The following is a 15820-nucleotide window of genomic DNA, read 5'->3' as shown; positions in this document are numbered from 1 at the left end:
CAGATCCATGAACAATGCAGGAGGCTGGTCTGTGTTATATCGTTTCTGCAGACAGGAAAGATGAATAGAGGGGAAGGGGCCACGAGGTTAAGGTGCAAGTCCGAAGTCACTGTCTTAGTGACACACCTGGTGCTTAAGAGAACTTCCCTGAAACTGCAAAGTGTATACTGTGCAGGGCACTGTTTTCCGCAATTATCTTTAAGGGTGGGAACAGGGGAGGGTAAGTCCTGAGCTCCTAAGTAAGAACTGTTAACAGTTATACATCTTTCCATCCCCCACCCCAAAATGACAACCGCAGCCTCCTCCTCGCCTCTCCTCTCGGAGCCCAGAAACGTGAAGAGCAGCAGAAAACCTTTTCTTCTGCCCAGTGAGTCAGCCTTGCCTAACTTCATGCGTAAGCTCTCCTCGAGTCAGCAGCAGCTCAGAGCTGCGGGTCTGTGTGCAGCCGAGATAAATTTGGGTCTAGAAGGGATGACGTAATGCTAAACCCGAGAGGTAGCTGCCGCCTCCCAGAGCTCTAGTCGCCAGGGCTGCCGGCTGACATCCCAACCACACGGAAAAGCACCACGACCCAGGTGCCTGAGCTGGGGATAAAGGGAAAGAAAGGACATGAGGGTGGAGGAAACAGCAGGGGGAGGCAGCGTTAATCTGAGATCGCTGAATCTGGAAGTTTGTTGTTTTTTAACTTTGGTTTTCTGGTGAGATCAGGCCACTGGCAGAGGCTCAAACAGCTGCACTTGACTTCCATCCTGGCCTATCTCTTCCCTCTTAGAAAAGGGCTTCTTACATTTTATTAAATGGCCCTTATAACAGCAGCCTATTTCGGTGATTATAAGGGATGTGTTAATCTCTCGAATGTCCTCTTCCTTCTTTTTTGCATTAACTTGGATCCAAGAAGAAATCTGCATTGCAGGACTCAATTAATATGCACATGCAAGACTCTTGCTTACCCCGGAGCACCCCACTTGGGGGTGCAACTGATAAAGTATGCAGGAGGATCTTGCTAGGGCCATGCCAAGTGAATGTTCCCCCAAATAACATTTCATGGTTTGTTTCATAGAAGTTTGTATCATTAAGCTTATTCCTCAATCCAGCCTCCATTTTTCAGATGAAAATACTGAGGCTCAGAGAGGTATGGTAACTTACCAAGGTCACACAGTTATCTATCAAACTGATGGAGCAAGGGTTAGGACTCAGTCTTACAGACTCTCATCCTGTGCTCTCTACCCATCTCCATAATTCTTTTTCTAGTTGATTTGTGGTTTTAAAAATAAATAGGTAAATATGGGGTTTCCCTGGTGGTGCAGTGGTTAAGAATCCACCTGCCAATGCAGGGAACACGGGTTCGATCCCTGGCCCGGGAAGATCCCACATGCCATGGAGCAACTAAGCCCATGTGCCACAACTACTGAGCCCACGTGCCACAACTACTGAAGCCTGCGCGCCTAGAGCCCATGCTCTGCAACAAGGGAAGCCACGACAATGAGAATCCCGCACACTGCAACAAAGAGTATCCCGGCTAGCCGCAACTAGGGAAAGCCTGCGCACAGCAACGAAGACCCAACACAGCCAAAAAACAAAAAACAAAAACAAATAAATAAATAAATTTGTAATAAATAAAAAATAAATAGATAAGTAAAGTGGAATACATTTTCTGGTCTTTTAAATTTATGGAGACCCTCTCCTTTAAATATCTAGATCAAGTTACATTCCAAAGGGATCCAAAGCCTGTTCTGTTTCATCTTCTGTTCAAGGTTCATTCTTCCCTAAGGAAAGGGAAGAATCAACTCCTCTGCTGGTGATGACCCCAAACCATGGGCCCAACCTCGCTACATCAATTTAGTTAAAAGACCAGCACAGGTAAATGATCTTTGTTGTACGGAAGTAGCTTCCTTCATTAGGAATACCTCCCGAATGCTTTTTTTCAAATGACATTTCATCGTGTGTTGCTGTAGTCATGTATTATTCTCCTTTAATTTGTGGTTATAATCATTTATACTGATAGACTTTGTGATTTTCAGCCATCTCTGGCATATATCCTGGTCAGCCATTGTATGTTGTTCTATAAAACTGCTCATTCCACGGGTTAATATGTTGTTTAGAATGTTTGCCATCTATATTCAAAAGCAAGAATGTACTGTAATTTTTGGTTGCACTTATCAGGTTTTGGATGCAATGACCTATTCTTTCAAAGTTAAATGCAACTTGATTTTAAAGCCTTAAAAAAATATATTACCAGAGGCCTTCCCCTGCTGCTAAGAGGATGCCCCACATTCTTGACACAGCCCTGGGTAACCCTCCCTCCCCTGCCAGGAGCCTGCCTACAGTTGCCCTGCCTCACCACCCCTTGGCATCATCACTCCCTTCCAGGTGGCAGAAACTTGTGGAGGTCACTCTTAGGGCCAGCCAGGCCCTGGACACTAAATCACACACCCAGCCCTGCTGCCTCGTGGCTGAGTTCTCAGCTTCAGGTGTACTATTTAGAATAAAACACCAGGCCTTTGGCTGGCCAAAGATGTCTGTGATCTCACCATCATTTCTATTTCCAGCATTCTGATTCTAGGATTCTGGGATTCTCCAGAGATCCTAGAACAACATGCCTCCACTTGCCTACTAGCTGCTACATAATGAGAGCCAACTATGTGCGTGGTGCCACTTGTATAGTCAGTTCATTTAATCCTCTACACACCTCTGAGATTCCTGTTTCCCAGATGAGGCCCCAAAAGGTTAAGTGATTTGCCCAAGGCCACATAGGTAGCAAACGGATTCAAACCTAGATTTCCCAACTCTTGGACCCCACGGCATACGTCAGGGTATGTTCCGTCAGACAAGGTCAGACAAAATTGGTTAGGGCAGTGGTCTCACCCAGGTGTAATACCATCCGCCTAGAAGACTTCAGAAATGTGTAGGAATGTCTTTCTTGAGTGTCACCATGACTGGGGAGTTCTACTGGCATTTAGTGAGGACGAACCAAGGATGTTAAACCCTGCAGTATTCCAGGCGAACCTGCTCAAGAAGAACTGTCTCATCAATAGCTCCCTTGTTGATAAACACTAGGTCAGAAGGTTAAAGGCAGAGAACTCATCATTCATTCAACGAATATTCCTTAATCCTCCATTACATGCTGGGCACTAACCTAGATGCTAAAGAGAACAATGAACAAAACTGCTTGTGGTCTTTGTCCTCAAGGTGCTTGTATTCTAGCCTGATACACAGATGATAAGCAAGTAAAATCATTGTAAACCGTGATAAGTAGGATAAGGGATAAATAATAAATGAGTTGGGGGTAGCTTTAGGTGGGTAGAGGGATTAGGGCAATCACAAGCGCTGTCTAGGCCAGCTTCTCAAACTTTAATGAGCGCACAGATCACCTGGGAATCGTGCTAAAATGGAGATTTGGATTCAGCAGCTCTGGGGTGGGACCTGGGAGTCCCATTTCTGACAAGGTCCCAGGAGACACCAGGGCTACCCATCTTCAGACCACACTCAGGTTAAACAGTAAGGGTGACGCCATGCAGGGAATATGGATTTTATTCTAAGTGAGATAGGAAGGAAACTATTGAAGGGCTTTAACCAAATAAATGACATGAACCCAGTTATATTTAAGATCACTCTTGTTTCCTAGATCTCGATGGAGGAGAGGAAGAGGTTGGACCTATGCCGTTTGACCAGAACCAGCTGGCCCACACTGGCAAGGTGGCAGCCAGGGCCTAAAGCTCACCTGTGTGGCTCACACTTGCCAAGCACGGGCCAGACCAGTTGCCCTACAAGCTCAAGTGCCTTCTGGAAACCTCGTAGAGCCTGACAGGGTGTGGATTCCCACCCTTGACATTGTAGCATCCAGAGTATCAGGAGCCCTACTGGTTGGGTGAGTTCCCCAGGGGGTGCTGGGCAAGGTGGCGCTGCAAGGGCAAGTGGCAACACCCTAGACCATTGCCTTCCAGAAGAAAGGGCCCTATCTGGCTTCAGTGTCAATGCCTAAAGAGTCCCAGAAGGTTTTGGCTGCCCTCTCTCTGCCCTAGGATGGATGGGAAGTAAAGGAGTCGCTCCAGGGAGGCATTCCCAAGGGGACCGTCAGCCTGAACCTCAAACATTCCAGATTCCATTTCTTGCCTCTTGCTCTCTGACACTTCTCTCAGAGTCCTGAAGTCTCCTAGGAAGAAAGAAAAACCTGGTTTTGAGTCTCAGCGACACTCTTTGTTAGCAGGTGGCCTTGGGAAAGTTAGTTAGCCTTGCTAAGGCTAAGGCTTTCCTCATCTATAAAATGAGGATAATGACAGCACCCTCCTGTTGGATGATTGTTAGGATTTAATATAAAGCACTTAGCATTGTGCTGGCACATAGTAACTGCTCAGTAAAAGGGCACCATTATCACTATTCCTTTGGAAAACAGAGACAACATTGTATCTGTCAGCAGCCTACTTGGGGACAGGCTATCAGACTCGCAGGAGACAGGCAAGTATTATTTACTGTTCTCTATTTGTCTGTCACTTGCACTGGAATATAGAACTGGAACTGGAGACCATACATACTGCACTTTGGAAGCAACAAGCACAGTGCTTGGCTCCTCACAGGTGTTAGAAATTTTACAGCTGGTGGAAAAAAGGAAAGAAAGTTGCATGCAAGGTACTCAGAGTCTTGGGAGTCAAGAAATATGGTAGAGATGGTCAGGTGTGGTGGAGGTAAGAGGGAGATAACACAGGGACATCATTAGGAAGTTCTGGGCCCCTGTAGAAATAAAAACAGAGGCCGCATGCACTTACACTTGCCACCCATGGCCAAAAACAGAGCAGCCCTGGGCACGCCCTCCATTTTAATACAACAGTATTAAAATAGTCCCGAATCATCTTTATTCAAGTATCCTTGCTAATGGCAATAAAGACACGGAGTAAAATATCTCAAATAGCAGGTAATCCAAATCCCCTTTTATTAGCTTTAAACTTCCCAATCTTTCTCTCCCTCAGGACACTGTGTTTATCTTTCTAATTTTGCTGTGTTTAAATTTCCTTGGCAGACACTGGAGTTGGATATTAGAGGTATGAGGCCAAGGGCATGTTGTATGGGAGAGCAGGTTTGGTAGGAGCACTGCTATGGACAATCCTCCAAGTGCAGAGTGCCCCTGTCTGTAAAGAACTAGGAGTGGAATGTGCTTATTTACAAAGTTGCTTACACAGTACTTGATTTCCTAAGCTCAGGCAGCTTTAAAAAAAAAAAAAAAAAAAAAGAGTCAGATCTGTAAATATTACAAGGATAAACACAAAGGGTTTTAAACACCAGGCTTGGGGGTGGCAGGGTGCATGCAGGGAAGGGAGGGACTATTCCTTTTTTTGGAAGCCCGGCATAAATTTTTGTTCTATCTGTAATGATGGCCAGAACCAAAGACCCAAAGCCCAAGTCAGATGCAGTCCCACATTGCTGGGGTTTACTTTAAGACAACTGAATTTCTAAAATCCGGCACTGCAATAGAGTATAACTCCATGATGGCAGGAAACTGTACTTCCAGGTCCTAGCACAGAGCCTGACATAAGGCAGTGTGTACCCATTAAATACCAGTTTGATGGATGGATGAATGAACAAACTCACAGAACACATTTAAGGATAATTCCTGGCATGCAATATAATTCCACATTTTATAAAATTATTTGCCACAGGGGCCTTTTAAAGAAAGGTTCTCTAACCTAAATTTTTAAAAAAAGAGATCCTATTAACATATATTTCCTGGAGATGTATTGCTCAAAACAAGGGTCACCTGAACTTTCAAAATATTTCACAAGCAAGGGGCCCTGTACAGCATTCTGCCAAGATGAGGAAGCAAAGAAGGAACCTCCAGCCGGGGAAGATGGTGGCAAATGCCCATTTGTTTTGGCCGGAGAGGAGAGATCAAGTCAGCTGCTGACAGCTTTGACACCTCCAGCCAGGCCACTCAGGGACAACAGTATCAAGAAAATTACTTCCCTTTAGTTTAGCAGAAGAGCCAGAGAGCAGGTGTCTTTCCCTGCGGAATTGAAGATTCTCTCCAGTGTGAGCCAGAGCTCCACCCTCCACCCCCAGAAGGAGGCCCCTCCAGGAAGACTTGAATTCCTCCTCCTCAGTTAAGGCTGGGTAGCCATCCTGTCACTGTCATCGCCTTCGGGCTCCACCCACTCCCCCCCACTAAATGTAAAAGAAAATATTTCTTCTAAATGGTGAATTCAAATTAGCTCAATTTTGAGAGACTATTGAGAATGTTGCAATGACCTTTGCAATAACCGGACACACCCTGGGATCAGTAAACCAGGGTTGAGAATTGTTGATTTTATGAGCACCTGACTTGTAAAACAAAAGCCCAGTTTGGGGCTCTGCCTGGGACCCATTCTCACATCAGGCGAGAGGCAACACAGCCCAGAAGGACCTGGTTCTGCCTCTCCTGTGTCATCTTGGGTAAGCCACTGTCCCTCTCTGGGCCTCAGCCTCCCCGTCTGTATAGTGAGGATGATGGCTGCTCTGTGACCTCTGGGGCTCCTACTGGCCCTGATGCTCCGTCTTACCACCTGCCTCCTTTAAAACAAAACCCAAAAGGGAGTGGAAGGCAGAATGGGAAAGGGAAGAGAACTGGTTCAGAAGGCCAGGTTACCATAAACCTTCCCCCGTTTCTTCCTGCTGAAAATGCCTTTATTCATTCTGCAGGAAGATTCCCATTTTTTGCTGCGTTATTGCTTTTTATACTTCGTTTTCTTTCTCTCTCTTTTTTAAACTCAAAAGCCACAAAACCACAAGTCACCTCCCCCAAACGGGTCATTTGGAAGCCAGCGCTATCAGGGGTTAGGTGTGTCAGGCCTGGCATACTGGTGGTATCTAAGTGAAGACCAGACCAGGGCAACCATGGGCTTCTCCTCCAGAAACCCAGTTTAAATCAATATTTATCCAACTGTATTTATAGAAAGTGGTGGTGGTAGGGAAGAGGGGGTGGGGTAGGGAGGCAGGGGGATCTAAAACAGAACAAGCCACAATGACTGATGCAAATCTTTGTGGCCAATTCATTTCTGCAGGGCCAGGCTTTTTTTTAAAAGGCAAAAGACCCAGCTTTTGGTGAACCTGCTGTTGGCCCTAGTACCATAGCAACAGCCCCAAGTCCTCTAATATGTCCAGAGGACAGACTTGGGAAAGGCAGTAGGAGGCGGGTAGTGTTTCCTAGGAGCCTAAACTTGAGTTAGGGCCAGCAGAGTTGAACAACTCTGAAAAACAAAAACAAAATCTCTCTGGTTGGCTCTCCTGTCTCCAGCTTCACTTCTAAACCTTTTCTAAGCAGAGTGTGTGCAGAAAGACCCTGGACAATCAACAGGGTGTTACAAACACCCACTCTGCTTCAGATTATTGGGTGACCTTGAGCAAGTCATTTCACCTCTCTGGACTTCATTCCTCGGCTGGAAAATGCATACACCTATATATGGTTAAAACTGCAGGCTCAGTCGAATCAGAGGCCTAGGTTCAAAACTCAGCTCTGCCATTATTAACCCTGTGACCTTTGGGCAAGTTACTCAGCTCCCTGTTCCCCGGTTACCCCCTCTGTCAAATGGGGGTAATAGAAGTGCATATGCCATGGGGCTGTTGTGAAGATTGGAGGAGATAACGCATGTTTAGCCCCATTCTTTACCAAGTATAGTCAGTACTCCATAAATAGTTACCAGTGTTGACATTATACAATGCAATTAGTTGCTGCTGCCGCCGCATGCCGGCACCCTCTTCATTTCTTTCAGTTCTACCCCCAGACTTCTGCCAGCCATCCTCAGATGAAAACCCCCATTTCTAGGTGCAAACCCCCATTTCTAGGTGCATCAGTGGGACAGTGTTTTGGTCAGAGAGGGCAGGTAGGTGAGCAGCTGTTGTTTTGCATTGGATCTGATAGAGCTTCCCCCCGCCCCCACCTCCCAAACCAGGAATGGCTCAATTCAGCTTCTCTAACTTCCCAAGGTCCGGATGCTTTTCCTGGGTTCCCTCCACAGGTTACCCAGTCCCTGGGAGATCTGGGACTCTGAAAGCCACAACAGTATCCTCAAAAGTCTATTTCTGGCATTTACCTATGGGCAGAGATAATATTTAAAACTGGAAAAAAAGTTGAATCTGAGGAACATAATTTAGGATGCAGAGGAAACAGAAGCCTGATTTAATAATGCTCTTTACATAACTCCACCAAAAACAAGTACATTACTCCACTCCCATCATAAATCAGAAAAAAAAGCAATTGCACATAGTACATGCTCAATACATATTTGTGGAATGAATGAATGAATGAATCGTAAGATGCCTGCTGTACAGAAATGTGGCCTAGGTGAACGTTAGTTGCCACCAAAGCCCTCAATTTTAGCATAAATTGCACTGGTTTCCTGCTCTCTAAACCAATAACTGATCCATCTGTAGGGTCACAGCTGATGTAGTTTCAGCTCTCTAGGCCTGACCTACCATCTCCTTATAAGCCCTGGTCTTTACAGCCCAAGGGCATTCTGCATTGATAATGGGAGACATCCTCCCTCCTTGGAAGAGATCAGTATTTCCAATTCTCCAAGTCTTCAGAAAGTCTGTCATGTGTCCCCTGGCCTTCAGACCTGATCACTGTGCCATAGCCAGTAAATGACAAATCCAACCAATCAAAGGATGTATATTGTCTACTGTATGCCCAGTGTTATGCAACAGTGACATATACTGAAATACTGTAAGTGACCTTTTCCCTTAAGATGCTAATCTTCTCCCTGTGAGGATAAAGCTAATGCACAGCCAGCAAGTAGAGAATTGCTGATTATCAAGGCTCAAAGAAGTGACTATTTATTGAGCACCTACTACATTCCAGGTACTTTAAATGGAGAAACTCAGTTAGTTGTTCAGCAATGGCAGGAGGCCGATGCTATTGTTATCCTTGTTTTACAAAAAAGAAATGAAACCTCAGAAAGGTTAGGTAACTTGTGCCCAAGGTCACACAGCCAGTAAGCAGTGAAGGGGGGATTTGGGCCCTGCTCTGGGTGACTGTAAAGCTTTCATTCTCTCAACTACCCTGACTTAAGAAATATCCAGGGGAGGTTTCCTGGAGGAGGTGGGAACTGACCTAGGACTTGAAGAGTAGGTAAGACACAGATAACCCCAGGGGAGTAAGAGAATGAGGGCATTTTAGACAGAGGGAAGAGTCTAAGTCAAGCATAGACGCATGACTGTAAAGCCTGCTTGCTGGTGGACCTGCTGGATGGGAGCAGAGGAGATTAAGTCAGGAAGGCAGGGTAGGGCCAAATGACACCACACAGCAGCAGCTTCCTCTATCTGGAGGAAGAGGCTGCTCTTTGGCCTGTCCATGCCCTTAGGAAAGCACCTCACCCTCAAACCCAGGTAATGCACTCCAGAGACCCACCCATGGCTTCTACTCCCATTTAATCATTCTTTTCTATCTTAAGCATTGCCCCAAAGCCACCTTCCCTACAGACTGGGAAGCCCTTTTCTGTCCTGTAGACCTTACCGGTTATAGTAACTTCCACCTGCCTGCTGAACAACTTCTATGCACAGAACACCCTTTTGTGAATTTCCTTCTTATTCCCTTTCATGTTTAACCTTTTCCAAAACAGGAAGTACATATTTTCTCTGCTAATCAGTCAGTCCTAAATTACTATCCCTCCACTGGACCCCAAATGGATGTGGGTGATATGTCAGAGGTTATTTATGTGTAATTTCTGAATTTGTGAAAACAGGGTCACAGTATCCATGATTAATATTTCTGGAGGCCTTTAATTTGAGATTCTCAGGGATTCACATCAGTTGGAACTTTGGGAGAATGTACCAGCATATCCTAAGCAATCCTTGCCTTGCACAGAGCAGTCAATACTGAGTGACTTAATTTGAACACCCCAAGAAAACTCATTATATATACTGAGAATAATTCAGTACTGTGTACACTCAGTGAGCTCTCCTAGTACGGAAACCTCAAAGAAGCCATGAAAAGCAGTTCTGGTGACAACGGAAAATAAGGCAAGCTCCTGCCAAGTAAATACTCTGCAAACGGTAAAAGCGGAACGTGTAAACTCGTGACCAGGGCCTTATCGGTGCATTTCGCGAATGTCTCACAGAACCCGAAATGGAGAATTGAGGCTCAACACCCGGGTGAAGAGCGTCCCTTTAAGAAGGGACTGTACCAGCTGGCCACACTAGAGCTCCCCGTGATTTTCTGGCTTGCCTCCTGGCTCCACCCCCCAGTCTCTGGCCTCAGCAACGCGTGACGTTAGAGGAAGCTGAAGCTGCCGATTGGCTGAGCGACGCTGCTAGGTCAAGTCCAGTCAGAGGAAAGAAGTTTGTCTCCATGTGGAAACCATGTGTCTCTAGCTGGGAGGGGGAAGAGGAGGAGGCGGAGAAACTGAGATCAAGTGATTACAGGAGAACTGGCTGAAATGAAAGCGGGGAGATTGTGCACCTGAGCCGGCCAGTAATGCCCTTTGCAGTAGTGACCTAAGAAAACAAACACACAAAAAAACCTTGCCCAACTAACAAAACTTGAGCCCCCCCGGCCCAATCATAAAAATAATTAAAAAGCTAGGGTCCTTGCTTCCTTCCAAAAACCAGGGACCTGAGAAACGCTGTAATCCTATCGGAACGCCTAGATTCCCCTCCCTCCCCCAACGACTGAATGATGTAAGCGTTTCGGAAAGCGGGGCTCTGAAGCAAAACAAGTCCTGCGCGCGCGGAGGGACCCTCAGTGCCCGAACCCGACGCACGCACGACCCGCCCCCCGACTCGCATTATTGCTGTGCACACGCGGACCGCCGTGACGCGCGGGCATTGTGTGCAACGAGCAGAAAACAACGGCGAGCGCCGCCAGCGCGAAGAAGCACCCCTAATAAAATGAGGCAGATGTAGGGCCCGCTGTTTTCCGTACTAGGAGACCGAGATGGGCGGGAGGCGGGGCAAGAGTGGGGAAAATAAAGTGGCCTCCGTGGGCCGCTCCAATTTTAAGGGGAGATAATAGAGGGCCCTGCGGATGGTCGCCCCATAGTTTGCTGGAGATCACCCTCGCCTGCGTGAGCTGTTGGGGAGGGGGCAAGGGCCTCGAGCGGAGTTCCCGCTCTCGGGGAAATCTGGGGGCCGCTGGCATCACGTCATGCTGAGCCAAACAGCGGCTGCGAAAAGAGGCAAGAGAGCTAAAAATACTCCCGCGGGGAGCCGGCCGAAGGAGGGGGGCAGCGGGGCCGAGGGGCTGATTACGCACACGAAGTTGACTTCGATTGGGGCGCCCAGGTTCCCGAGCCCCTCTCGGGGTCTTGCAGCGCGGACACCTCGGGAAAGGGACCAGGAGGAAGCCCCTTGGCTTCCACGGTCTCGGGAGCCTGGCTCCGCTGCCGCTGGCCCGCCCGGTGCGGGGCAGCCCGGCCCAGCGCGCCCGGCCCTCTGCTTACGTGACTGGTGGCCACGCCAGAGCCCCGACACCGGTAAACAAGGAGGTGGCGGCGGCCGAGGCGGCCGGGTGAGCGAGAGTGGGGGCGGCGAGGTGGGGAGCAGAGGTCTCCGATTGTCTGCGAGTGCGAGGGGCGGGGGGCGAGGGATGCGGTGGAAGCTCCAGCAGCCTGTTTAGTACACCCTTCTGTAGAGGGGGGCGGAGGGGGCCAACCAGGTTTGCCACACACTGCCAAGGTGCCCTCTTTGGGTGCACCCCCGGCCAGAGCTGGCGCCACGGGACAGACTCAGGGGAACAGGGCACCCGGGCGGGGGATAGCGTAAGAAATCACGCCCCTCCCCCTTCCAACAAAAGCGAACTCACCAAACAAAACCACGTCTTCCCCCACCTCCCCACCAGCTCTGGCTTTTCAGAAACTACCCTATTGACGAATGCACACTGCCCCCCTCCAAAACCCCGTGAATAATCGCAAACATTCAGGTACACGGCCGACGATGCGCCTTTCTCGCAACCCAGGCACTCCGAGAAAACAGGAGAGAAGAAAAGAACGCACCACCGACCACGCTACACAAATCCTTGTTTTTGCCTTAAGCTACTGCACGATTTCGCTGCCATCACACGGTTACTTTAACCCCGAAGGCCTGGGGTGTCGGTCAGCTAAGGTGTTTTTGTGTTTGAGGGTTGTTGTTGTGTTTGGGGGAGGGGGGAGTAGGTTGCAAGATCTGACACGTTGCAATCGGACCCTTTCTTTTCTTCCTTTCTTCCTTCCTTTCTTTCTTTCTTTCTTCCTTCCTTTCTTTCTCTCTCTCTCTCCTCCTCTCTCTCTCTCTCATCTCATTGATCTTCCTACTTGTTCGGACAGATTAAACAGCCTGCTTTTCTCTACTCTGTCGGTCTATATTCCTCGGCCCCTTCGCCCTTCTCGCAGCTATTATTTGTGAGGACCGTGCTGGAAACGCCGCACACGAGTGCCCCCGTTAACGGCGCTGAGCGACTGCCTGGGGAGGATGGGGGAACCCAGTTGGCAGAGGCAAAAATGAAACAAACAAATACAAAAAGGAGGCCAGGCCGGGGTGGGGCTCCCAGCACCACCACCCCCAAGCATCGCTCTCCACCTGAATCTGGGGTGGGGGGGGAACAGCAGAAATCCACGAGGAAGGCATTTGCCTTCCTCGCCCAGGGCGCTCACTCGGGAGCCGTATCGCGGAAAATAAAAAAAACCGAACATAACAGTCTACAGCTTCTTCCATAACTATTGTTTCCTGCGAGATCCCAAAGTTTCCTTCTGGCTGCGTCCCCCTCGCCAAGTTTCCCGGGCGCAGGACAGCGAGTCCGGGGCGAGCTGCTGGCGGCGCTTGGCTTTGCCGGCCTGTTTCTTTCGGGGTGGGGGGGGGGAGGCGGTGAGGAAACCACAGGGCACCAGAGGCGCAGGAGGACTGTATCCGTGGACGCGATGGCCTGAGCCCAGCCTTGCTGCGAGAGGAGAGGAAAAAGCAAAGTAGACCGGAGGGAGAAGAAGAGCCGAGCCAGCCCGAGCCCACACCGTGGAGGGCTGTTTGGTTGTTGGTGTTATCGTTGTCGTGTATGTCTGTGTGTTTTCTTTCTGCAACCGCTAAGCTCTGCCTACAGTTTCCAACTTTCGGCTTCTAATCCCCACCCCACCCAGGAACGAGCGACAGAAAAACAACACTTGTCTGCCCGAGAAGGCTCCGGAAAAAAAAAAAAAAAAGGAAGAAAGGCGACCTCGAAGAGATGAGCTCTCGGCTCAGTTGTCAGCAAACAACAACACTCCCCCGCTCCTCGGCCCAGCGGTCCTGCCAGCCTCTGGAAGACGGACAGACGGACGCACCGACAGGCCCCCCCCTTCCCCCCGCTCGTCTTTGTTACATCTTTAGCAGCTTTGTGCGTGCGTGTCCTTTCTCCGGTGTCATCGGCTTTACTGCCGAGGGCTGGATGTGTGTGTGTTGGGGGAGGGGGGTCAAGCAGGCGACAGGGGTCGCCCAAATGGGCGAGGAAGAAAGAGCCGGGCGCCGAGGAAGAGCCAGCGCCCCCAAACTTACTTTTGTTTTCTTTCTCGATCTGCTCCAGGTAGCTGGCGGCCTCGAGCAGAATCTGCACGTTCTGCAGAAAAGTGTTGATGTGCTTCTCCATCGAGTTCTCGCTGGTGTTGAAAATGTCCGAGAAGGGGCACCTGAGCTTGGCCCCCGCGAGCTCCTCTGGCTGGGCCGGGGGCTCGGGCGCGGTCACGGCCGGGGGCGCGGCGGGGGCCAGCCCCGCACCCTCGCAGCGCGCCTCCTTACGCGGCCGCCCGCGTTTGCCCATGGAGGAACCGGGGTCCGCCGAGCTCGTCCTGTTTTGGGGCGGCGCGGCCCGGCCAAGCTCCGGGCCCCAGGGGAGAACCGGCTGGCTGGAGCGAAGAAGGCGCCGAGGCGAGGAGGCGACCTGACTTCCCGAGCCTCGCTCCGTGCAGTTGTGTGTCTGAGTGTGAGTGTGTGTCCGTCTCGCAGTGGGTCTGTGTGTATGGGAGATTGAATGAACCTACAGGACAGACGGAGGCGCTCTGGCGCCTGGGTCCTAGTGCGAGCCGGTCGCCATCAGACCGGTCAAAATAAAAGGTGGAGACAAGCGAGGCAGGGACCGCCCCCTGCCCGTCCCCGCACACTCCCCGACTCTATCCAATCTTACCACATTGTAGAGCGTAGGATTTAAACACGAATGGAAAAAAATACTCGAAGGCTGTGAGCGCACCGGCATAAAAACAAACTACTTAGCTATCTTTTTCTTCACATAAGAGTAATACCGATGCCTGGCACATAGTAGGTTTCCAACAAATGGGGGCTGCTATGACTTAAAAAATAAAAGCCCAATCCAAGATATCGTCACATGTGACCTCAAGTTCTCTTCCCCCAATGCACGCACACTCACTCACTCACAGACGCACGGGCATCTACCTCCACGGGGCCAAATGAAATCCCCAGGCCACCAAATCCCAGTTACAGATCTACTCACTCTTTCTTTCTCCCTTCGAATGCAAAGTTATTTTCCAGGAAGAGGGAGGAGGTGTAAGCATCTCTCCCCACACTCCTCTTCCCAGCCATGGTCCAGCTGTGCAAAGCTCACGGTAGGGTGCCTCCACACCTGGCTCTCTTTTATTTGACAGAAAGGCAGAAGTGGCAGCCCAGGAACCTCCCACCCCTACCCCAGCTGAATTCCACCTTTTGGTTCTGAAGACCCCTGTCCCAGTTGACATTGTTTCACTGCTACTGCAGACCCAGTGAGAGTCTGCAGGAACCATGGATGCTCTCCAGGCCCGGGAAGGATGGTGGGAGTCAGGGCCCTTTGGGAGTGCCATAGAGAAGGATTCAAGTCCCAGCTCTGCTGCATACAGACTGCGTGTGTGCCTGGGTGAGTCCTATAACTGCCCTTGGCCTAAGTTTCCCCATCCACGAAACCTCTGATAAGATTCATGTGCTGATTAAATTATATCTGCACTTAGTACACTGCCTGGCCCATAGTAAGAGCTTTTGCTTCCAGTATAGACCCAGACAAGAGCCTGAGTCCCCTACCTGCAGCTAAGGGGGGAAATAAGTTGCAAGAAACAAGACTCTTCTGCACTTTGTTGGAAAACATATCTGCAATAAGCCCACCTAAGTATTGTCAACTTGTGAGGTCACCTGGAGTTTTCCTCCAGGAAAACCGTTTACTTAGAAGACACAGTGAATGCTGCCCCCTGGAGTTGTGCAACCCAGCCACCCTGCTTAGAGTCAGCTTCACACACATTTGTCAGGAAGACTTTTCCTGGAAATGGAAACTTTTTGAAAACATGAAAGTACATTTCTTTGTAAAAAACACTCACTATGTAAAACAGAATACACACACCCTCACCAAAGTCCTGTGTATTTGTAGTCTATAATAACCTGCTGCTGATATGACAGGAACAATCAGTATTTGGCATTTTAAAGCCAATATATTCACAGTTTGTATCATAATATAATCATACTACACATACTCTGCTCATTTTCCATCTTGATTGATCTCTGCATCCTTTGGCTAGGGTAGAGGAGAAGCTCCTAAAAGCTGTGAGATAAATTACTTGCATCATCAGAACAATTACTATTTGTTCTATTGGAATCACAATCTGAGTTACTCATGCTTAAAAGTCTATAAACGTCTAAGGACTTTAGGAAGTACAGTTTCAAACAAGTTTTAACCAATGCCATTTTGCAAAAACTGATCTCCCTTGCCCTAGATGAAAGATGATAGTGAGACGATGAACCACCTAAGCCCGGAGAAAACCTTGGTCTCTCTTTAATTCCCCGGTGGAGGCATGGGCCAAATGTGCACATATGCAGTACTGTGACCTGCATATATGTATATACACATGCACCAAGACAGGCACACCCCACACGTGAGTGCCAG

The 15820-nt window shown here is 49.1% G+C and overlaps 1 protein-coding gene across 2 annotated transcripts in view; it reads right to left on the bottom strand.

The window, feature by feature from the left end:
- MXI1 (MAX interactor 1, dimerization protein) overlaps positions 1–13955 on the bottom strand; it is a 99622-nt gene extending 85667 nt beyond the window's left edge. Inside the window, exon 1 of one of the 2 annotated variants that reach the window (XM_089898159.1) lies at positions 13462–13955. In XM_089898159.1, the coding sequence (XP_089754285.1) occupies positions 13462–13723 (262 nt within the window). In that variant the 5' untranslated portion in view covers positions 13724–13955. The remainder of the gene's footprint in view (positions 1–13461) is intronic. The other variant, XM_022568802.3, reaches the window with a different exon arrangement.
- Positions 13956–15820: the final 1865 nt, after the last annotated feature.

This window comes from Delphinapterus leucas, chromosome 16 (genome assembly GCF_059928025.1).
Source record: "Delphinapterus leucas isolate spDelLeu-1000000601 "Yukka" chromosome 16, BTC_Dleu_Yukka2, whole genome shotgun sequence".
Lineage (NCBI taxonomy): Eukaryota > Metazoa > Chordata > Mammalia > Artiodactyla > Monodontidae > Delphinapterus > Delphinapterus leucas.
This window is presented reverse-complemented; position numbering and strand designations above follow the sequence as displayed.